The 24,313-nt window shown below is 41.5% G+C and overlaps 1 protein-coding gene across 1 annotated transcript in view; it reads left to right on the top strand.

Annotated features, from left to right (window-relative positions):
- The window catches only part of SLCO5A1 (solute carrier organic anion transporter family member 5A1), a 139,112-nt gene that overhangs the window by 91,750 nt on the left and 23,049 nt on the right, over positions 1–24,313 (top strand). The window contains exons 6-8 of the mRNA XM_040354379.1: positions 4,840–5,038; positions 6,621–6,780; positions 13,942–14,183. Coding sequence (XP_040210313.1) covers positions 4,840–5,038; positions 6,621–6,780; positions 13,942–14,183 — 601 coding nt within the window. The remainder of the gene's footprint in view (positions 1–4,839; positions 5,039–6,620; positions 6,781–13,941; positions 14,184–24,313) is intronic.

The raw sequence follows: 24,313 nt of genomic DNA, 5'->3' as shown, positions 1-24,313 counted from the left end.
AATAAACTATGGCAGCCGTGGGTCATCTTTAGACATTCTGATTTTTTTGTCACTCTTACTCAGAGATAGACCTTTAAAACACAGAAAACCCTGAATAATCAATGTCTCTCTCTCATTTTATTTATCTTCTTCCTTTTTTTTCTTCTTTCTTTATTTTTGTCCACTCTATCCTCTCTTCCAGGGGCACATTTTTAGAGGCCTACAAACCTTCCTTTCTCTTTCTAATTAAACATTAGACATTTTTGTACAAAACCAGAGTATTTTCCAATTAGTTCGCTGATTGCAAGATCATCTTATTTGATTAAGGAACCATTCAGGACACACGTGCTGAATTCAGAAAGCACAATATCATATCGTGGCCTGGCCTGTGTGAACATTGTTTCTCCTATTAAAATACTCCACTATTGATTTCAATTATACTATGTTACATTTTCTATGCAAAAATGTCTGTACAAAGGTTAGTATGATTGTAAAACTGTTACTTTTGAGCATCAATAAAAACTTTTTTTTTTTATTGTTTAAAAAAAAATAACAAACATAATATACTTACCTGTTCTGTCCAATGGAATGGAACAGGACAGCCCCAATCATCCTCGGACCCCCCGTTGGCACTCCTGGCTCCTCCTCTTCTCAGTGCTCCAGCATAGGAAGCCGCTTCCTATCATGGCACACCTGCAGGCTCAATCCTGACCATCTATAGACACAGACAGGGTGGCTTGACATCACCCCCTGCTCCCTTATCGCAGTATTTGACTGACAGCAGTCAGAGCAAATGGCTAATGCTGCCTCAGCAAACATGTGAGGAGTGTTGCTATAGTTGGGGCACAGCGCTGGAATAAAATCTCAGATAAGTATTGGGGGCGGGGGTATATTTACAAATACCTAAACATTTTTTATGTTAATAGCTATGTTAGTTTTCAGTTCCTATAATACTTTTTAAACTTTGTGGAGACCCTTGGATCCTAGGCCCAGGCTTTACATGAAGCCTTGACTTCTGCCTAGGCCAAGATTAACCTTTACTGTCTTCTGGTACTAAGTCCAACCCCCGGTCATTTAATGCTAGTATCTCCATGGACAGTAGAGGCTATTGCGTTTAAAAATGTAATTATATGGGCAAGGTTTAGGCAGGCTGGGTCTTAATTGTTGCCTTGTCAAAAGTACATCTTGGCCCAAGGATCCAAGAGGGCTCCAAGGAATGGAGAAATCAATAGGAAGACTTAAACAGTTGGTGCATGCGCTTCAGCACTGTTGCTACCTTCGAAATGTTTTAAGCCAGGTTAAGTTAACTTGCGTGTATTGGAGGTTGGACGGGGGCGAGAGTGAAAAAAACAAAAATCAGTTTTAAACAGAATGTCAAGGTTCTCGGTCATTTGACCCTAACAACAGGTTCAATGCAATGCCCCCTCATGTACTTTCCCTTACAGCTCAGCTGCTCTGTTTAGTTGCTGGGAGCATAATAAGTGGTGCTGTTTAAGCTATGAGTTGCAGCACTCTGTGAACTCAGTGCTATCACATGGAGTGGGTGACATGCTTCTCCATACCGCAGAGTGCCAGCTATTTTTTTGCACTTCTGGTAGATGAACCATAGTCTACTGGATAGGGGTGAGGGTGTAAAGCGAATTTGTTGCCCTGCTTTGTTTTTTGACCTCAAGTAGTCCTGCATTTCAGGCACTGACAGCAGTCTTCTTTCACTTTTACTTTAGTCTTTGCTGACATTAGTACTGTATCCCTGCATACCACCTCTGCTGCATTGAGACACATGATGCCAATCCAATACAGCACTGGATATAGTATTTTTTAAAGCATACATACCCTTCAAGTCCAGGTTTACTTTAAGGGATTGCATTAACTGGAGACTGGTTGACAAATAAGCTGTAACTACACATATCAGGGCTAGAGATCATCTACTTAAATGCACAAAACATTTTACACCACACAAGCAGAAGGGGAATAGTGCAGACAGCGAGTAAATGAATTATCATGCTGGCCAGTGTTCACTTTGCTGTGGATCATATTGTAAGAATAGATACATTGTTCCCTTCTTGTCAATGACTTATGGTAAATCAATGTTTTTTTAATTTTATTTTATGCTGTGGTTTCTGTGCCAGGGAAGTCTATAAGCTCCCTAATGCGGTGCTTTAAAATACTAATGCATGCTGAAAGCTTTTAGTGGATTTCATATTAAAGCTATAAATAACAGGAGACTTTTCTTGGAGGTGGATATTGAATTGCAGAATTGTGCATAGAATAATCTATAGGTAAAGCAATTCATATGTGTTATTTTTGGCAAATGCTGACTTTATGTAATTAAATTAACAGAGCCTGCCTTGGCCCGAATTTCATCCCTAGATGAGACAGATTTGTCCTTGAAAATAACTGTGCGCAATGCAAATGTATTAACATGGCATAATGCAGTGAGTGTTTTGTATATAAAGCAACATTTTGGCCAAACAACTCTGGGGAACGATGAGGTCATTCTGACTCATTTTTGCTAACTTTGTCATTTTCATTCAGATTGGACAATGTTAAAGATATATACATATGTCACTTACCCGCAGTGCTTTGATTGTCATGTTTATCCTCCTGCCTTATTATCCCCCTGAATATGCAAGTCTGCAAATTTGAATGTATTTAAACCAGAGGTCTGTGAAAAAAACTAAATGAAAAGCCAGCAGCTACAAATACTGCAGCTGCTGACTTTTAATATATAGACACTTACCTGTCCAGGGCACCCACGATGCCGGCAGCCGAAGCTGATCTGTCTGTCGGATCTTGCCTTGCGGCTTCACTTCCTGGTTCCCTACGCGTACAACAAGTAAAAAATGTGCATTAAAAACCAGTGCAACAGATATCAGGTCAGCATAATAAACATACGAAGTGTGGAACAGTGTCAGTAAGCAGTAAGTCCAAGCTTCTGACAGTGCAAATTAAAATAAGATAAAGGTCTGAGGTGTGGTAAAAATTGATTGGCGTATGCTCTCAGGGCTACCATCAGGGGGGAAGAGAGGACCATGTTCCAACTCTAGAGGGAGACAACAAGGGAAGAGGCGCCTCTGGGTGCAATAGTTTTAACACAATTTATTAAAAGCACAGCTAATAGCCACTCACATTTTGGTGGTGTATAGCAGGCATGTAAAAAGTCCCATGGAAGGGAGAAGTGGGTGTCATCTGGTCCGCCTATCACTTCTTGGTCCTTGCAGAAGCGCTGTGGAGTAGAGGGAGATAGGTGTTCCCTACGCGTCACTGGTCCCTGCTGTTTTCTGGGACATTACACAGGTATCTGCTCCCCCCTGAAAGGTGCCAAATGTGACACCGGAGGTGGGGGGGATTCCAAAAAGTGGAAGTTCCATTTTTGGGTATGGAATAGGTCATGTTATTTTTTTATCAACTACCACCCAGGCCACAGGAAACACAGTATCTACTTCAGTTTTAGCCGAGTTGTAGAATACATTCCAAAAAAACAACAAAATTGAAAATATACCTCTCATAAAAGTCATACAACTCTTAATGCACAATCCATGGGGGGGCAAAGAGCAGCTCTCTTTCTTATCTGTGAAATAACTTATCATAAGCTCCTGAAGAAGCGTTTTCCTTTCAAAAAACGCTTAACATGTCGAGCTGAGCTATGCATGATACATTGCCGTCCATTGACTATATGGTCTCAGATATATACTAGTAGGAAGTGACCTTGGTGTCTTCCTTTTTATATTGTACTCTCCAGGCTTTAGGTGGTGTGTTATGAATTTTTGTTTTCTCAGGTCTTTCTAGTAATGGCCATTACTGTTATCTATGTTATTTAAATAATTTGTATGTTTCTCATTCAATGAATTTACATTTTTTAACTGTGGTATGCCTACAAAGTCCATCATGTGCCAATTACATTTTTCAATCTGATTTATCGGGACGGGGCACTGTTTTTTGTTTTCGCATCCACAGCTCCACTTTGTGATGATATGATTTTTTATTTCATACTAAAATCGATAGGTCTGTTGATCTAAAGTGGTTTAGGCTGGTAAAAATTAACCATATGGGCCTGCTTTTCATACAAAGTGAGGTGAAACTGAACCGATGATGTCTGATAACAATGGTGACCTCAACTACATCCTACAACATCACCAATGGGCCACTTATTATTCATTAGATGTAATGCGACAGAAGACTGTCTGTGGACATACTATAGGAGATGGTTAGACACTGTGGATATGGGTTTTGTCTGATACATATTGCCGAATACATACAGAGACTGGGGACATGTTAAACAATATTGTGAGAAATCACTGCAATTACAGTCTCTTCACAAATCAATGCCATCCGCTTCTACTACTGACTGCTAGGATCCGAGGACCACACAAGTTCCAAAGGTCCGAAGGTTGGACACCAGAGCCTTACAACGTGTAATAATGTAGAATAGCACATTAAACTCCACCTTTCTTCAATCTGTAAAGCAAAATTAAATTAGGTTATAGGTTTCTCCAGTTTGTATGTAGCTCTTTTTCCTAACGAATACAATGGTTTAGTGTGAACGTGGCAAATAGACAACTATTGCATTTGCCTTGTCCTTGTGTTAAGGCTGCTTTAATCAATGCAGCTTATTGCTCTTGGTGTGAATGGACTCTAAAGGTAACTTGTCCTCTTGGGGCCCACCTGGTCTGGACAGTATCACACAGCAGTTGTGTAATGACCCCACACTGCATACTAGTTCCAATACAGTGTCTTCACTTTATAAATCACACAATTAAGGATAGTGAACTTTTGTTCAACAAGTATGCAGTTTTATTTTTTCTAAGTAGACACAAAAGAAAACCCAGTGCTAATTTGATTTGTTTTTATGAATTTCAGGCCTGATCATTGTGCCCAGTGCTGGTGTTGGGATTGTGCTAGGTGGTTACATCATCAAGAAACTTAAACTGAGCGCAAGAGAATCTGCAAAGTTGGCCATGATCTGTAGTGGTGTGTCCCTGCTCTGTTTCTCTACCCTGTTCATTGTGGGATGTGAGAGCATCAATCTTGGTGGTATTAATATACCTTATACTACTGGGTAGGTATACACTTTCTTGACCATGTTTGTTTCCAATACAGGTTTAGTTATACACTGGCCTTGCTATGAGCTTTCTGCACATAGACATCCTTCATGGACACTTTTTTGTTTTCCTTTACCAGAAATGTTTGTGGCTACACAGTGTATAGCAATTTGTATAACATATATATAAATTAAACATGATATCTAATTAAAAAAGTATTTTTTCTTCAAATCTTGTTGGAGTTGATCAATATTTTAACCAACCTCTTCAGTTACGTAGTTATGATCTGAAGCACCATTCCAAAAACACACGGGACCTAGTAATATTTCAAAAGCACATGGGACCCATTGATGTGGGTATTCGTTTACAGCTGCTCCCTCTCTTTGCAGTTTTAAGCTTCCCCCAAAACTGAAGTTTTAGCATCAACAACCAAACCCCCCCCCCCCCCCCACCCAGGAACAATATAACAGTACCCCTCCACAACTTCAGTATCCTCTTCCACTCCATCAATTATTCAAAACCTTGCTCTACCTTGAAAGGAACTAGGGATGCTTGTCACAAGTCAGACACTCACAATGTAGAGAACCAAGAATAAGTATGATAACCCCACACAGTGTATTTTCAGAAACAGGTCAGCAAAGGGAGCTTATATATTTCTATTCTGATAGGTTACCTTTAAAAGAGAAGTAAAGGTTTTGCTTTTTTTTCCCTATTCATACTTACCTTGGTGGATGGAACATTAGACTAATGCTACATCTGTCCCCCGGTGTCTCTGCACTGAGAACCGAGACACTGAAAACCACTGATGGCTCGGTTCTCACTCCTCCCCGAGCAGAGCGATGCTGACTGTTACTTCTGCTCTACTTCTCAGTGCTCCTTGGAGCAGTGGAGGGGCAGGGAGCAGCCATCTCAGCAGCTCACTGAGACTGCCATCAATCAGGGCAGCTGACGGATCCAGACTTGGAAGTCGGGATGACATGCTGCCCCGACTGAGGGCAGTGAGGTCAGTGAAGAGCGGACTGAAAACGAGTCACAGGAGTGCAAAACGAATTGCACTCCTGTGACCCATAGGAGAAGCCCCGCCTAAAAAGCTCAGGCTGGACGTCTTCTTTAAAGTAGAACTAAAGGCAAAACTTTTTCTTAATTTAGTTTTGGAGTGGAGAGGGATTATAAGGATCAGTTAGGATAATATAGTATAGAAATCTTATCCTGTAAAGTAACTGTGTCATGACCAAAATGCAAGGGTTGCAATTGCTGACCTCCTACTAAAAATTATTTTTACTGACCCACTCATCAATAATTTCTCAGGCATATGCACGCTTGTTCTAGGTCAGTATTGAAATGAGATCAGTGACAGCCAAGCAACCAGCATTATCAGAAGGAAGTCATCAGTCTCCATGTATGTCAAGTTTCCTGTAATTCAACTATGCTTAATTTTTCTAACACTGTGTATTGTAATTTATATATTTAATCAACCTGCAATAGAAAATAGAAGAAGGTTTTTACCTTCATTTTGAAGTTTTGGATTATGAAATCATTTTGTTTTCACGATAGTAGACAATTTGTAGTAAGTGTAAAATGTTCTCTTTTCCTTCTCAGCCCCACGTTAACGATGGCACACAGGAATCTAACAGGTGGCTGTAATGTTAACTGTGGTTGTAAAATACATGAATACGAGCCAGTGTGTGGATCAGATGGAATTACATACTTCAATCCTTGTCTTGCTGGATGCAGCAATGTGGGAAATCAAACCATTGCAGTGAGTACAAAATGTGACCTACTCGCCTACTGACTCCACTACTTGGAAGTCAAGACAGATTCTTATATTTATGAGATTATGACAGTGGGGCGTATTTTTAAAGCAGTGAATGTGATATTTACTGCATGATCAGAGTGCATTCACTGAGAATTATTCATCATATTAACAGAGGTATGGACTCCAGACACAGAGATATAATTTTGCCCCTGTACAAATGATTAGTAAGACCTCATCTGGAATATGCAGTTCAGTTTTGGGCACCAGTTCTCAAAAAGGATATCAGGGAACTGGAGAAAGTGCAGAGAAGGGCAACCAAACTGATAAGAGGCATGGAGGAGCTCAGCTATGAGGAAAGATTAGAAGAACTAAATCTATTCACTCTTGAGAAGAGGAGAATTAGGGGGGATATGATCAACATGTACAAATATATAAGAGGTCCATACAGTGGACTTGGTGTTGAGTTATTCACTCTACGGTCAACACTGAGGACAAGGGGGCACTCTTTACGTCTAGAGGAAAAGAGATTTCACCTCCAAATACGGAAAGTTTTTTTTCACAGTAAGAGCTGTGAAAATGTGGAACAGACTCCCTCCAGAGGTGGTTCTGGCCAGCTCAGTAGATTGCTTTAAGAAAGGCCTGGATACTTTCCAAAATGTACATAGAAATAACTGAGTACTAAGATTTGTAGGTAAAGTTGATCCAGGGTAAATCCGATTGCCTCTCGGGGGATCAGGAAGGAATTTTTTCCCCTGCTGTAGCAAATTGGATCATGCTCTGCTGGGGTTTTTTGCCTTCGTCTGGATCAACTGTGGGTATGGAGTTGGGTGTATGGGATTGTACTGTGTTTTTTATTTTGTTTGTTTATTTTCTGTGGTTGAACTGGATGGACTTGTGTCTTTTTTCAACCTGACTAACTATGTAACTATAATAAAGCACATCTACCTGCACATGCACTGTGTTAAAAAAACATTGCTGCTTATTCAGTGCACATTTACTAAAGAACCATTCATCTTGTTCATATAACACATCTGTTTGCACGTGTACTGAATTAGGCAACATTCATTACACATTTACCAGAAAGCCATTCACTGTGTCCGTCCAATGCCTCATTTCACATGGCGAATGGCTTTCTGGTAAATGTGTAGTGAATGTTACCTAATTCAGTGCATGTACAAACAGATGTGCTTTATGAACATGGTGAATGGTTCTCTAGTGTTGATGGGCTTTGGACTTGTGTTAATGGCATCAAATTGACAGTGGTTTAAGATGCTTCTGAGATCATTCATATATCAATGACATTTGCACTTTACCTGCTGTTGAGCTCCATCTAACCTGCTACAAGCAGGTCTGGCATTTCCATAGATCTGTATGGGAATGCAAAACCTGTCTGTTGTGAACAAAAACCCATTGACACAGGACCTAAGGCCCCATGTACACGGGACGCTGCTAAGCGTACGTTCAGAGGCAGTTGGATGCTTTTTTTCAACTGCTCCTGAACTCATTCAATGTTATCCTATGTGACCATGTACACAGTCTTGTTTATTGACGTTTTTAGGCAGTTGCGTTTAACAGTGTTTCTTTGAAAGCAAAAAAATGGGATCAGACGCAGAAGATTTCCACGTTTCAGACGCGAAACGTGACTAAACGCGGCAAGCCACGTTTCGTTTATAGGCGTTTTTGTCCATTTTTGTTAAACGCTTCTAAACGCAAACGCGGCAAATACGCCGCTAAACGCGGCATGTAAACGCGCCAAAACTGACCTTTTAAACGTGGGTTACTATCTGTCAAGTTTAATCATTTAGGAGCAGTTGTAAAAGCGTCCCGTGTACATGGAGCCTTATACACATTTGCCTGCACTGAATTAGGCAAACTTCCCAGACCTTCACCAATGCCTGATCTTCGATGGAAAAATGGTTCTTACTGTTCTATTCACCCTGTTCATAACTTTTGGAATGTGCATGGACTTGTATGGGAATAAAAAAACCTGTCTGATATGAATAAAAGCTCTTCGAAACATGCCCCAAAACACATTTGCCCGCAATGAATTAGGCAAAATTCTTTGAGCTTTTTCCAATGCTTGCTGTTCAATAGAAAATGGTTCTTACTGTTCTATTCACCCTATTCATACGTTTTAGAATGTGAGACGGAGACAAAGCTTGTGTGCTTGAGTGAGAGATGAGTGTTGGCTTTTGGTTTTATCTGTGCTGTGTGGAGTTACCTTCTTCAAACAACTAACATGAGTGCTGGATCTAACTTTCTGTGTTATAACTGGATTACAGTGCTTGATAAGAAATAATACATTCGTGATTGCTGTCCTGCTGAATCAAAATAATTGAGTGGCTTCTTTTTAGTCTTAGAAAAGTTGAGAGGTAGGTGTAGGAGAGCCATCATGTTCTATTGAAGAATCTTGAGCTCCTTGTCCAGTACAGTGTAGCCCAAATACAAACACAGCATCAGGGGTTATAAAAAGGTATATCCTGTTTTTAACGTGTACGCTTTTTAAAGTATCTGTAAAGGTTCTGATTTTTTATAAAACAACAAACATGTCATACTCACCTGCTCTGTGCAGTGGTTTTGCACAGAGCAGCCCCGATCTTGCTCTTCTTATGCCGCGTACACACCATCACTTTATGTGATGAAAAAAAAATGTCGTTTTTAAAAACGTCACTTTAATTGACTGTGTGTGGGGGAAAACGTCGTTTTATGTCTTGTAAAAAACGACCAAAAAAAATTGAAGCATGCTTCAATTTTATGTGTAGTTTTTCAAAAGTGCACTTTTTACTTCACAGAAATTGACCGTGTGTAGCAAAAAACGTCGTTTTCTAAGACGTTTTTTCATCCACGCATGCCCAGAAGCTACTTATGAAGCAAGCTTCAATGGTGAAACGTGGTGGAACGTAACCTCACTTTGCAAGAACATTGTGAGAAAAACGATGGTGTGTAGGCAACTTCGTCTTTGAAAATTGAAGTTTCAAAAACGTCATTTTTTACTTCACAGAAAGTGTCGTTTTTTTTCATCACATAAAGTGATGGTGTGTATGCGGCATTAGGCTCCCCAGCGATGCTCCTGCCTTCCCCGCTGAGTGCCCCCATAGCAATCTGCTTGCTTTAGGGGCACTTGCTCTTGCGCTGCCACTGTGTGTCCAGGAGACACACAGAGAGCGGATCGGCCCCGCCACCCACTCGCAGCTCACTGGCTGTGATTGACAGCAATGGTAGGCAGTGGCTTACACTGCTGTGTCTCAGCCGATAAGAAGGGAGAGACCTGGGAGAGCTTCTGCTCTAGGGCACATCCCTGTATTGGGATTGGGGGCTGAAGGGGGAGTTGCACACTAAAGGTTTTTTAGCTTCATGCATAGAATGAACCTTCTGTATTTTTCCTAAATTTTTCAATAAAACTTAATTGTTTTAAAAAAAGAATGAACCACTGAAAATTTCTTATTTTGGTTCTAAAGTCTGAAGGTTTTTTTAATTGAATGCATTAAGGTAAAAAAAAACTTCCCCTGTGTATTCCTCCCTCCCCCTCCCTATAACTTACCATACTCCTGTATCAATCCAGCGCTGTGCCCATCTACAAGTGTTCTCTCCCTCCCGCAGCTTTGCTGAGAACAGAGGCTACGGTCAGTCAAATCCAGTGAGGGGGTGGGGCCAAGACGCACTGTATGTGTCTTTGGAAACACACAGCCTGGCTCGAGAGCGAGCCCACAAGCGGCTTGGTATGGGGCAAACACAGAAGTAGAGGAGCCAAGATTGCCAGTGGAGGACCCCCGAAGTGGAGGACCCCCGAAAAGGAGGTTTGGGGCAGCTCTGTGCAATATCCTTGCACGGAGCAGGTAAGTATAAACCTGTTTATTATTTTATTTTTTTAAATAGATTTTACTATCACTTTTAAGCACACAGAATACAGGCATGTGAGGTACTTCTGTAACATAAACACATCCAATGTAATATTAGACATGTTCATAGCAGACATATACAGGTCATTAGTATAAAAAGTGTTCTGATGTCCTTTGTCGTATTACATATCAAAGGGCAAAATCCTGACAAATGTCAGTTTCATTACCCAGATAAGCGCAAACATTACCTGTATGGTCCCTGATTTTGGAATTTATATACATTCTAACATATATAGAAAGAAAGGAGGTCATGTGGAAATTTTAGTCTTCAGTTATTGAGCTTGGTTAAAGGGTAAGTTCACTTTTAAGGAAAAAATAATAAATGCACAAATTTTTGCAGGAAAAAAAGATGACAGCACTTCCTCATTCTGCTGTATTAGGGCTTATGCAGACTGGCCTTTAGAAATTCAGCTTTTTCTGATGTTTGGCATTTTGTTCTGCGTGTAGGAGCACCTCCATGTTAGCCTATAGGTTCATGAACTCATAGGCATTTACAGGTAGTTTTACAGGCTGAAAAAAACCATCACCAGTTTGTTTAGGAGAGGCTTTTGGGTGGAAAAAAAAGCTTAATGTGCCTTAATGCGTGTAAATGCACATTTAGTTTAAGTGTTCATTCATTTGGCCATAAAAAAAAATACTTTGGCCAATGGAATGTATAAATGCTAAAATGTTTTAAGTGTGTTTTTTAAGCTGCATTTTCCTGCCAGGTGTAAAAGGCATTTAGAGGAAAAATTCAAACACCCAGTGTGCATGAGCCCTTAAAGAAAGACCCACATAAACCTTGTCCTTCTCCTATACTCCATAACATAGGGGGGCATGGTTCTTCAGTCCTTGGAGCTTGCTAAGAACAATATGACTGATAATATTCAGCACAGGCAAAGATTACAGGATGATTACAAGGAAAAAAAAGTACATTACGGTACCGACATCCCTGAATATATTAGTGCAAGAAACTTTAAAAACTCTGTTTTCAGGTTCTTCTAAGTGTATGCAAAAACAAAAGAACATATACAAATTCACAAACTTTTATCAAATACAATAAAAAATTATCCCATAAATAAAAGCCTGTTACATCCAACACAAACCCATTATGTTTTAAGTATGTTTCTCTGTCTAGAAGAAACAGCTTGGTTGTAACTTTCAAATCCAGATGGGTTACAGTGTAGAAATATCTTATATGTCCTTTACATGTTTCGCAGGATGACCCGCTGTATCAGGAGATATTCGTTTAGATGCCATACCTGCAATACCTACCCCAGGGAGATACCAAATACCTTCCCTGGTCTAGATAATGTTTGGGTTAGTCCTTATGGTGTAGAGTAGGCTGAGGCAATATTTCGTATTTTCTCACAGCATCCATATATGTGTGTAAAAGTCTGAATAATAGTAATATAGGATTAATGGTAAATACCTGAGAGTACATATATGATATGAAACAGTTTGAGAAACACTGCTCTAAATCACTGACTCTTAACTAACATTTTCAGAAGGTCAGCAATGGTAGCCCCTGTATTTCTGTCATGAACAATTTACTTGCTGATTCAATTTTACTGCAATGTTAATCAACAGTCCCAACATACCTTTTATCATGTATTATGATCTTGTTCACAAAATGACTGCCTCCAGTCCAGAGACTGGGAGCAGTGAGGACCCTGTAATAACTAAAGGCATTTTGAAAGGCAGCCAGGCCTTAAAGCTGATCAGAGAAGCTATCACTTTCTGGACAGGGATGATTTCACTATGCAAGATGTAAGCCCGTGGCATGTTGGCATTTCAGTGATTCAAAGCTGAGCCAAGGCAACCTGAGAAGCCTGCACCACTCTAGGTTATTGTGACAATGTCTGTCTGGACAGCCGTGAGAACTCTTTTCTGGTTCTACCTACCTTTTACTCCTCACTGTGATCCTGATTACAAGACTGTACCTTCTGTCATCATATAAGCTGTGTTTTTACAGAATAGTGTTCTCATTCTAGGCTTTGACTTGACGTGCCCTGGAAGCTCAGATCCTGTTTCCAATTAGTTACTGGCATTTATTTATATAGAAGGATCAGTGTGACCGATTGAAACAAGAGAGGTATATTCTCTCACCAAGTTGTCTAACCTTAGACATACTGACTACCAGCTGGACATCGTATTCCTATTAGGAATGTGATGAAGCATTTCTTGCCCTGTTTAAGGAAATCTATTTAATATTAGTCATAACTTAAAGGGCACCTGCCATTTTCTAAAAGATGTGCTACAGAATAAAGGGACAAGAAAATGAATATACTTTCCTAGTTATGATAGTTTTAATGTATTTTGGAAGTGCGGTCTATAAGAACCATTGGGGCCCCGTACACACGACCGAGTTTCTCGGCAGAATTCAGACAGAAACTCGATCGGAGCCGTATTCTGCAGAGAAACCCGGTCGTGTGTACACTTTTGGCCGAGGAAACCGACGAGGAACTCGTCGAGCCAAATAGAGAACATGTTCTCTATTTCCTCGTTAGTCAATGGGGAAACTTGGCTCGGCGAGATCCTCAGCGGCTTCACAAGGAACTCGACGAGCAAAACGATGTGTTTTGCCTATCGAGTTTCTCGGACGTGTGTACGGGGCCTAACTCAGGATATGAAATATGTATATGGAGTTGATACCCACCACCAAAGCAGTGACTGTTTCTTTAGTAAAAGCTGGATCATGTTAGTTTTGGTTTCTGAAGCCTAGGCCAGGTAAAGTGAGGGTGGGCTCCCTGGCCACCACTCCATGCAAGGTTTCCCAGTCTTGGAAGCAACAGCAGTGTTTAAAATGGTTCCTGATTACAGAGTGTGCTTGAGCCTATGAGGGTAGAGCTTGCCAGCTGGCAAAATCCCCGACTTTGCTCTTCTCTTGGATATAGCCCTGTGTGGAAAAAGCTGTTCTGCCCTGCTTGCTAAATAAAATTGAGAAGGAAACCCTGAAACATACACTGCTAAATTAAAAGTAATGTAAAACAAAGCCAGAGGAGTCTCTACTGACTCATCCTAATGCAGGTATAAATTTCTACTTGAACCACTGAGCTCACTAAACAACCTCTTCCACAGCCTAACCTAACAGTACATTACAGTAAGGTATCAAAAGCCCTAACTTGTCTATTTGCCTGCTCTCATCACTTACGCTTTTCCTTTTGCAGTGTCTGCTACAAACATATACACAAGACACACTTGTGTCTACACCCTTACCACAATATAAGCACATTTATTTTATATAAATATCAAATATAACTCTTTCTTCTTGTGTCTGTTGCAGGTAAGAAATTACACTGAATGTGCCTGTGTCCAAAGTCGACAGGTCATCACTCCACCCACAGTGGGTCAACGCAGCCAACTCCGAGTGGTTATTGTCAAGACCTATCTGCATGAAAATGGTTATGCTGTGTCGGGGAAATGTGATCGCACCTGCAATACACTCATTCCATTTCTGATATTTCTCTTCATCGTTACTTTCATCACAGCATGTGCACAACCCTCAGCCATCATTGTGACTCTCAGGTGAGTTCACATATATTCAATAGCTTTGTATATGGGCATATCTGTACCCAACCTTTTTACCCCAGAGGAACATTTTTAATAACTTTCTGGTGTTTGGGAACCTCCTGTTAAAATGATTTAATTGGGGGGAGGGTTGGGGGTCAGTGGGATTAATGCCCCTTAAATTGTAAGATTGGTGGTCAGTAGGAGAAATGCCCTTTACAGTGGTGGTCCGTGAAAAGAATGCAGTGGCGGCTGGTGCTCAAATTTTTTTGGGGGGGCGCAAAAGAGAAAAAAGTTGCAGCCTCACTGTGCCCATCAAATGCAGCCACTGTGCCATCAATTGTCACCACTTTGCCATGCCATCAAATGCAGTCACTGTGCCATGCCATCAAACGCAGCCACTGTGGCATCAATTGTCACCACTGTGCCATGCCATCAAACGCAGCCACTGTGCCATCAATTGTCACCACTGTGCCATGCCATCAAACGCAGCCACTGTGCAATCAATTATCACCACTGTGCCATGCTATCAAATGCAGTCACTACGCCATCAATTCGCACCACTGTGCCATGCCATCAAATGCAGTCACTGTGCCATGCCATCAAACGCAGCCACTGTGCCATGCCATCAAATGCAGTCACTGTGCCATGCCATCAAACACAGCCACTGTGCCATCAATTGTCACCACTGTGCCATGCCATCAAATGCAGCCACTGTGCCCCTCAATTGTCGCCACTGTGCCAATTGTCACCACTGTGCCCTTTAATTGTCGCCACTGCGCCCATTGTTGCCACTGTGAATGTAACTGTGCCCTTTAATTGTTGCCACTGTGCCCATTGTCACCACTGTGCCCATTGATGCCACTGTGCCCATTGATGCCACTGTGCTCATTGACACCACTGTGCCCATTGATGCCACTGTGTCCTTTGTCGCCTCTGTGCCCATTGTCGCCGCTGTGCCCTGTAAAATGCACTTACCTTTCTCCTTCCACGTCCCTCGATGTCTTCTCCCGCCTTGGTGACGCTTTAGCCAATCAGGTTACCGATAACCAGAATCGGTGAACCTGATTGGCTGAGACGGCCGTCAGTCTTATCCAAGGAACGCACCCCCCATACATTCCGAGGATAAGCATCCGGGAGACGAGGGGCGCTGGCTCTGATAGGCACTTCCGCACAGCCAACCAGCTGCCGTTATTCAGGTGGTCGGCGCTCAAGTTCCAGCCATCTGAATAGACCAGCGGCAGCTTGCAACAATAACATACATTCATGCAATGCATGAATGTATGTTTTTTTCAGTGGCGGTGCGGAGCCACCAGAGGGGGCGGCGCTCCAGCGCCCTCTATGCACGGACCGCCCCTGAAAGAATGCCCATTTTACAGTAATGGTCAGTGTAAAGTACTTCCCTCCTTACAGACAGCTAAAAAGATCATTAGTGTCATGCTGGTAGCTTAGCCAAGTGGAGCTAAACAGATTGAACACTGAACTATGCAGGCACGATCGGAGGGGAGGTCAATCAGCCACAGCTCAAGGAACCCCCAGCAACCTCTGAAGGAACCCCAGGGCTTCATGGATCCCTGATTCAGAAAAGCTAGTTTACCGTAACAGTATATGCCTGATCAGAAAGTGGAGAAGGAAGCAATATTAGGCATGTGTTGAATGGTTCACACTATAGCGCGTCAAGAACATGTATCGTAGGCATGCCTGACATGTGAGAGAAACATGCTGCTCTTTAGCAGACACACGGGGTGCCATTAACACCCCCACGCATCGGCAGCCACAGCGTGATTTTGTGCGTGCTAAACCACATGGTGCCACATGATTTAAAAAAAGGGTCAGGGACTTCTTTACCTGCGTTTCTGTGGGTAGGTCAGCCCATTGAACTGAATGGGCTGCCCTAAACACAGATAAATGCACATATTCGCCAGCACACCATGGATCGTCAAATGTTCAAAGCTTTTATTGTAGGAAGATCATATCACCAAAGAACAAGCACAGTGAATGGCATATAGAGCCGTGCATTGATGCATATTGCAGTAACATACATTATATTACACATTTTAAACCACATGTCATGCTAAATGTGCATGCAAAGTAAATTTGTACTAAGTTTTAAACATTTAAATGTTAAATATCTGCCTTTAATCACTTCAATACCAGGCACTTTCGCCTTTTCCTACCCAGGACAATTTTCAGCTTTCAGCGCTGTCAAATTTGAATGACGGTGTCATGCTACACGGTATCCAAACTACATTTTTATAATTTTCTTCCCACAAATAGAGCTTTCTTTTGGTGGTATTTGATCACCTTTTGGAAAAAAAATATGTTTTTCTTAGTTTCTGTCATAACATTTTGTTTGCCCCTTCACTGACGGGCACTAATTAGATGGCACTGACGAGGCGGCACTGATGGGCACTGATGAGGAGGCACTGATATATAGAATTGATGGGAACTGATAGGCGGCACTGATATGCAGCACTGATGGGCACCAATAGGCGGCACTAATATGCAGCACTGATGGGCACTGATAGGTGGCACTGATGGGCACTGACAGGCGGCTGTGATGGGCACTGACAAGCGGATGTGATGGGCACTGACAGGTGGCACTGATTGGCACTAATAGGTGGAATTGATTGGCACTGATGGGCAGCACTGATGATGAGGTATTGATGTGTTACTGCTGGGCACTGATGGGCACTGTGGTGGGCTCTGATTGGCACTGCGGTGGGCTTTGATTGGTACTGTGGTGGGCACTAATTGACACTGTGGTGGACACTTGCAGACTTTATTATTGGGGCACTGCTGGGCACTGATTAGTAGCTGATTAGCACACCTGAGGGGGCTGTGCTGATAATAAATGTGCTGATTATCAGCACAGATTCTGACAGGGAGAGTCGTCGATCGGCTGTCCCTGTCAGCGCAAACTGAGGAATGCCATTTACCGGCACTTCCTGGTTCACACAATGATCAGCTGTGATTGGTCTCCTTATCACAATCAGAGATGCGGAGTGTCAGACTCACACACCGCACTTGCAATCGCCCCGGCATGTAATCCTGCTGGACGTCATATGACGCCCAGTCAGGATAACAGATCTTCAACCTTATTCACTAAACTAAGTAAACATCCACTTTACTAAATTAAAGGGGTTGTAAAGGAAAACATTTTTTTCCCCTAAATAGCTTCCTTTACCTTAGTGCAGTCCTCCTTCACTTACCTCATCCTTCCATTTTGCTTCTAAATGTCCTTATTTCTTCTGAGAAATCCTCACTTCCTGTTCTTCTGTCTGTAACTCACCACCATAATGCAAGGCTTTCTTCCTGGTATGGAGAAAGCCTCTTGAGGGGACATTTAAAAGCAAAATTGAAGGATGAGGTAAGTGAAGGAGGACTGCACTAAGGTAAAGGAAGCTATTTAGGGAAAAAATTTTTTTCCTTTACAACCCATTTAAGCTTTAATATGTGCCCCCCCCCCCCCCCACTGTGTCAAAACCTGGACTTTTTCAGGGAAAATAGGTACAGTGGGGATCGAAAGGTTGGGCACCCCAGGTAAAAATTTGTATTAATGTGCATAACGAAGCCGAGGAAAGAAGGAAAAATCTCCAAAAGGCATCAAATTACAAATTAGACATTGTTATAATATGTCAAAAAAAGTTAGATTTTATTTCCATCATTTACACTTTCAAAATTACAGAAAACAAAAAAATGGCGTCTGAAAAAGTTTGGGCACCCTGCAGAGATAATATCTTGTACTGCCCCCTTTGGCAAGTATCACAGCTTGTAAACGCTTTTTGTAGCCAGCCAAGAGTCTTTCAATTCTTGTTTGAGGTATCTTTGCCCATTCTTCCTTACAAAAGTTTTCCAGTTCTTTGAGATTTCTGGGCTGTCTGTCACGCACTGCTCTTTTAAGGTCTATCCATAGATTTTCAATTATGTTGAGGCCAGGAGATTGTGAAGGCCATGGCAAAACCTTTAGTTTACGCCTCTAGATGTAACCCCCGGTGGATTTTGAGGTGTGTTTAGAATCATTATCCATTTGTAGAAGCCATCCTCTCTTTAACTTCAGCCTTTTCACAGATGGCATCAAGTTACCATCCAAAATTTGCTGAAATTTTATTGAATCCATTTTTCCTTCTACTCGTGAAATGTTCCCTGTGCCACTGGCTGCAATACAACCCCAAAGCATGATTGATCCACCCCCATGCTTAACAGTTGGACAGAGGTTCTTTTCATTAAATTCTGTGCCTTTTCTTCTCCAAACGTACCTTTGCTCATTCCGGCCAAAAAGTTATATTTTAACCTCATCGCTTCACAGAACTTGTTTCCAAAATGCATCAGGCATGTTCATTTGCAAAGTTTAAACGCTGATTTTTGTGGTAAGGACGTAGAAGAGGTTTTCTTCTGATGACTCTTCCATGAAGACCATATTTGTACAAGTATCTCTTTATAGTGGAATCGTGTACCACAACTCCAGTGTCTGCCAGATCTTTCTGGAGGGATCGTGCAGTCAAACATGGGTTTTGAATTGCTTTTCTCACAATCCTGCGAGCTGTTCTGTCTGATATTTTTCTTGGTCTTTCAGATCTTGCTTTAACTTCCACTGTTCCTGATGACTGCCATTTCTTAATTACATTTCGAACAGAGGATATTGACATCTGAAAACGCTTTGCTATCTTCTTATAGCCTGCTCCAGCTTTGTGAGCGTCAACTATTTTCAGTTTCAGTTTTCTAGACAACTGCTTAAAAGAATCCATGGTGCTGATTGTTGGGGCAAGGTCAGATGAGTCTGGGCATTTAAAACCTTTGAGATTGATATCACCTGGTCTTCCCAGACGATGATTGAGAACAATCCATGACACTGGCAGGTCTCAGCTTTGCAAAGGAGGCAGTGCATGCTATAAATTCTGCAGGGTGCCCAAACTTTTGCAGGCGCCATTTTTTTGTTTTCTGTAATTTTGAAAGTGTAAATGATGGAAATAAAATCCAACTTTTTTTGACATATTATAAGAAAAATCTGTAATTTGATGCCTTTTGGAGATTTTTCCATCTTTCCTTGGCTTCGTTATGCACATTAATACAAATTTTTACCTGGGGTGCTCAAACTTTCGATCCCCACTGTATACATACACAGTTTAAAAGCAGTTCCTTCTTCTATTCAGATTCAGAGGTTTGTTTATAAATGTTTTTACTCTAAGCACCCGAGATTCATGCATTTTTAATTAAATTTGGTTAGAAAATGTGGGAACCCTGGGTGAAAACAGTTATAATTAGACATCTTTTAATTACCAGTAATACTATCTATTCACATTTAACTGGACTGAAAAAGTATTCTCTGTAATTAGCTATAGCATGACGGATGAATGAGAACCTTCAGACATTCTAAATCCCAGTACAAGCGGGTCGAAAATTGGCCAGTTCAGCAGAAACTGTTCAACTTCTGGCCCATGTGTAAAGTTGTCTGTTCAACAGAAGCTGGTCTAACGATCGTCTTCTGTCCAACAGTCATGATAGAAAACTATGAAGAAAATGAAAGTCCGACACCGACACGGCTTGAAATAAAATTGTTGTAGACTTTATTCATTATCCATCAAGACAATAAAATAAAAAAATTAACGCCTTCTGGGTCTTAGTCAATATTAAGGCGTTTCCTCCCCTTCTGGAACTTAAGCCCCATACACACTATCAGTTTTCCTGCAGGTTTTTCTCTTCAGGTTTACCAAAACCATGTAGTGCAAGGGCCTGCCTGATTGCATACAAATTGAAACTCTTAAGGTTTGACCTCATATTAGATGGTTTTGGTAAACCTGAAGAGAAAAACCTGCAGGAAAACTGATAGTGTGTATGGGGCTTCAGTCATATGAATAAGGCCAGAGGGGGCGGAAACACATTAATATTTTTCAATGTGGATTCTTTTATTGTCCTTAAGGATAATGAATAAAGTCTACAACTATTTTATTTCAAGCTGTGTTGGATATCTACGGCAGGTACAACGTATGCTCTGGCATAGAGTATTCGACCCTATCCTACAGATACAGTGTAAGGATTTGTAGCCCCACAGCCAATGGCTGTAAACACTAATCTGTGTATTCTGATGGAGGGGGAGTCTCCCCTGACAGAATACAATGTCTCAGCGGGAGGGATCGCTGCATCAACATCGCTGGTGTTGATGTGGGAATCGATCATTTTTTTTTCTGTTCAACCCATTGGTTGAACTAAACAAAACTGTGTGTATTTACCCAAGTGTTGCCTTTTCCATTCTAAAAATGCTGTTTATACTAATCTTTCATTTATATATACAAGTTGCTCTGGAATTATAACTCAAACAGTGTTTAGAGTGTTTTTGTGCTTCCTTTCTCTAAAGAGCATAGTTGACTATTAGGCAGACAGCTTGGGTATATTCCCTATAGATATTTCCTGCAATATGACATTTGGAAGTGTAGATTAGAGGTGCACAGGGAAGCTTGCTTTCACCCACACATGATACAAGTTATATAGCCGGCAAACATATTCCCCTGCCATTCTGCCTCATTTGTTTTGTCACCAGTGTCCTGGAATAAACTTTGCTAAATATCACAGGCTTTCAGTATGTGCAGCTCCAGCCTGAAGCCCATTTTTTACAGAGCAGTTCACTTTAAAGAGCAACTAAATGTGCATTGGGGGATTTATATATAGCAAAGCCCTAAAAACATGTTCAGATAAATGGAGATCATTGTTAAGGGGAATGTAGAATGGTTTGTATATATTTTCTTTCTTTCTCTATTATGTTTATTATATATATATATATATATATATATATATATATATATATATATATATATATATATATATATATATATATATATATATATATATATATATATATATAATGTTACCAAAAGTATTGGGACACCTGCCTCTGCCTTTACACGCACATGAACTTTAATGGCATCCCAGTCTTAGTCCGTATGATTCAATATTGAGTTGGCCCACCCCCCTTTGCAGCTATAACAGCTTCAAAAGTTCATTTGTGAGGTCAGGCATTGATGTGGACGAGAAGGCCTGGCTCACAGTCTCTGCTTTTATCGGGTTGAGGTCAGGACTATGTGCAGGCCAATCAAGTTCCTCCACCACAAACTTGCTCTTCTATGTCTTTATGGACCTTGATTTGTGCACTGGTCCAAATAATTTGGTGGAGGGGGGATTATGGTGTGGGGTTGGGCTTGGCTCCTTAGTTCCAGTGAAGGGAACTCTTATGCCGTGTACACACGATCGGTTTGTCTGATGAAAACGGTCTGATGGACCGTTTTCATCAGACCAAACCGATCGTGTGTGGGCCCCATCGGTTATTTATCCATCGGTTAAAAAACTTGTTTTAAAATTATCTGATGGTTAACTAAACGATCGTCTGTAGGCTCATCCATCGATTAAAAATCCATGCATGCTCAGACTAAATTAGGGGACGGGAGTGCTCGTTCTGGTAAAACTAGCGTTCGTTATGGAGATGGCACATTCTACATTTTGAAAATTAGTGCCTCGTTTATTGCAGCACATTTTTTTCTTCGTTCTATTGCTAGAGTAAAGACGTTGTTTTGCTGATGGTATTTAGACAGAGTTCTCCCATACTGACTTCTTTTATTTTTTGCTTGTGATCTCATGAATAATCCTTTTTTGTTTGTTTAAAAAGCCAGATCTCCAAAATATTTATTTTTTTACATTTTCATTTTTTTTTATCAAGTTATTACAACAACATTATTTTTTATTTATTTTTTCCCTCAAGGAGGTTGTGTTCTTTGTTAATTACACATTGTATTTCTGAAATGTTTTATGGCTATTCACCAGAAAAACACATAGACAAGTATTTAACTTAAATTAAATCTCCATTTATTCTGGACCAAAAAAACTAACATGAAGGGCAACAATTGAGCAATCAGACAAATATATGCAGACTTTGGACCCCAAAGGCAGATTTCACCATGATAAACAACAAAATCAATAACATGAGGAGTCCCTCTAATTGGGATCACAATCTGGTCCCCAAATCCCAGAAATCAGAAGCAGCAGCAGATGTCATACATGTCCCCAAGCTGTGGCACTACAACAACCTCCATTTTCTGGCAGATCAGCTTGAAGCCAGGGAATCACTTGCTGGTCTTCCTTGAAGCCTTCCTTCCATGCCTCCCTGCAACGTTCCTTCCACGGCTCCCCCCACGGCCCCTTGCAGGTGGTGAGAATGTGGCAGCAGGAGGAGGAGGAGACTGGGCCAGGTCACTAAGGTGTGTGGTCTCAGTCAGCAGGCCCCCTCTTCCCCTCTAAATCACAGAAGCAAAAAGATCCTCTGCCAGTGCCCATTGTCCCTCCTGCATTCTCTGCAGCTGGTCAGCGAGGTAGGAGCTGAAGGCCTTTTCAGGGTTAAGGGGGGCATTCATAATTGCAGCTGCCTCCCTAATGACCTGCAGAGACTCCTCCTCCAGCTGGGAAATGCACCTCTGTCTTTTTGGGCGCATCTGGAGAGGAGGCACCTGTGATTCAGTGCTGCCACTGGGCCTGGGCACCTGCTGACTGCCACTTGGCCCAGCCTCCTCCTGTCTGCCACTCACCCCTTCCTCCTCCTGGCTGTCACATTCCGGAGCCTCCTCCTCCTCTTGGCTGAGCTCTTCCTGTGTATAAAAAAGGGACATGGTTTTATTTTTTTGCTTCATCAATCACACACATTTTAAAGCTCATGACTGTTGCAAATTTTTATTTTTTTTGTAAATTGAACAGACTCTTATTCTGACCCCTGCAGTTGGCATCCCTGTCACAATAATTTCTGCCCACGACTTTTTTTTTTGTTTTCAAGCTTTCATTTTGGTTCAAAAAACATCTTGTTAAACCAACAATAATTTGAGACCAAGAAATATGTTGTAAACTACTATACCTGACTGAAGATGTTCAGATCTGGCTCTTCAATCTTAGCCTGCTCCTCGGCACCCTCTGCAGGGGTGGGGGAACAGTGGAAGGAACGGTGGAGGGAAGGGTGGAAGGAAGACTGGAAAGTGATTCTCTGGCCTCGATCTGATCGTCCAGAAAACGGAGGTGTTTATAGTACCACAGCTTTGGCTCCTGTACTTCGTCTGCTGCTGCTCCTGACCTCCGCGAAGCACGGACCTCTTTAAATGCTTCTTGTAAGCATTCCTGATGTTATTGATTTTGTTGCTTATCATGGTAGAATCTATCTCTGGGATCCATGTCTGCATATAAGTGACCAATTGCTTAATTGTTGCCCTTCTATCCATTCCATTGTTGTTATAATAGTTTTTGTTTTTAATCTCCCAAAGGTTTCTGAGTTCACAGTATTTCTCAATGAACCTCATCATATTCTCTGGCTCGCAAAGTTTCTCCATATTCAAGAAATTTCTAGAAGAGAAAACCAATAACATATAAACACTAGGTCAGCTTAAATTGTCATAATCTTATCACAATCTTGACCTTTAAACACAGTGTCTACTGCTGCCACTAAATGCTGCCCAGCTCTGCCCCATTGTTGTGTAATGATGATTTAACTGCAGACCCTGTGTTTACATCTAAATAAATAAGTGGCATTAATATGCCAAAGTAATGAGAGCATTCATCAAGGCACCATTCATGTGTATATATCATGCCCCTCTGCATTGATGAGATGATACACTGCTTAATTACCTATGTCCAACAATCACAATCATTGCCTGATCTGAATACACAGTAAAATAATATGTTTTTGAGTCTTGCATATATATATTGTACATGTCTCAGAGCAGATGGAGAGCAAAATTGCATGGGGGCCGCAAGATTAAATTGGTCAAGGGTCCAATCAACATAAACCCCCCATCCCTGCCTTGATATCATGACTCAAGTATATATAGACCTCTGCTGGCCCCATTTTCATTTTTACCTTTGTTTCAGTCGGTCGTCACTTCCGCTCGTCCAGACTCCGCGTAACCAACGTAGTCACGTTGTTCTCCTTATATACCCCGCGCATGCGTGAAATGCCGCCCTCTTCGCCCGCCCATGACGGACCTTTTCCTTTATTCCACGCCCCTTCTCAGTGTGAAACGACAATATGGCGGTGTCACAGGTGCATGGTATACCCTGTACCGACGAGGGAAGCTCGGAGGAGGGGACGTCCCGATCCAGGCCCAGATGATACAAAGCCACGA

This window comes from Rana temporaria, chromosome 5 (assembly GCF_905171775.1).
Source record: "Rana temporaria chromosome 5, aRanTem1.1, whole genome shotgun sequence".
NCBI classification, from domain to species: domain Eukaryota; kingdom Metazoa; phylum Chordata; class Amphibia; order Anura; family Ranidae; genus Rana; species Rana temporaria.
The sequence above is the reverse complement of the archived record's forward strand: the minus strand, read 5'-3'. Positions and strand labels throughout refer to the sequence as shown.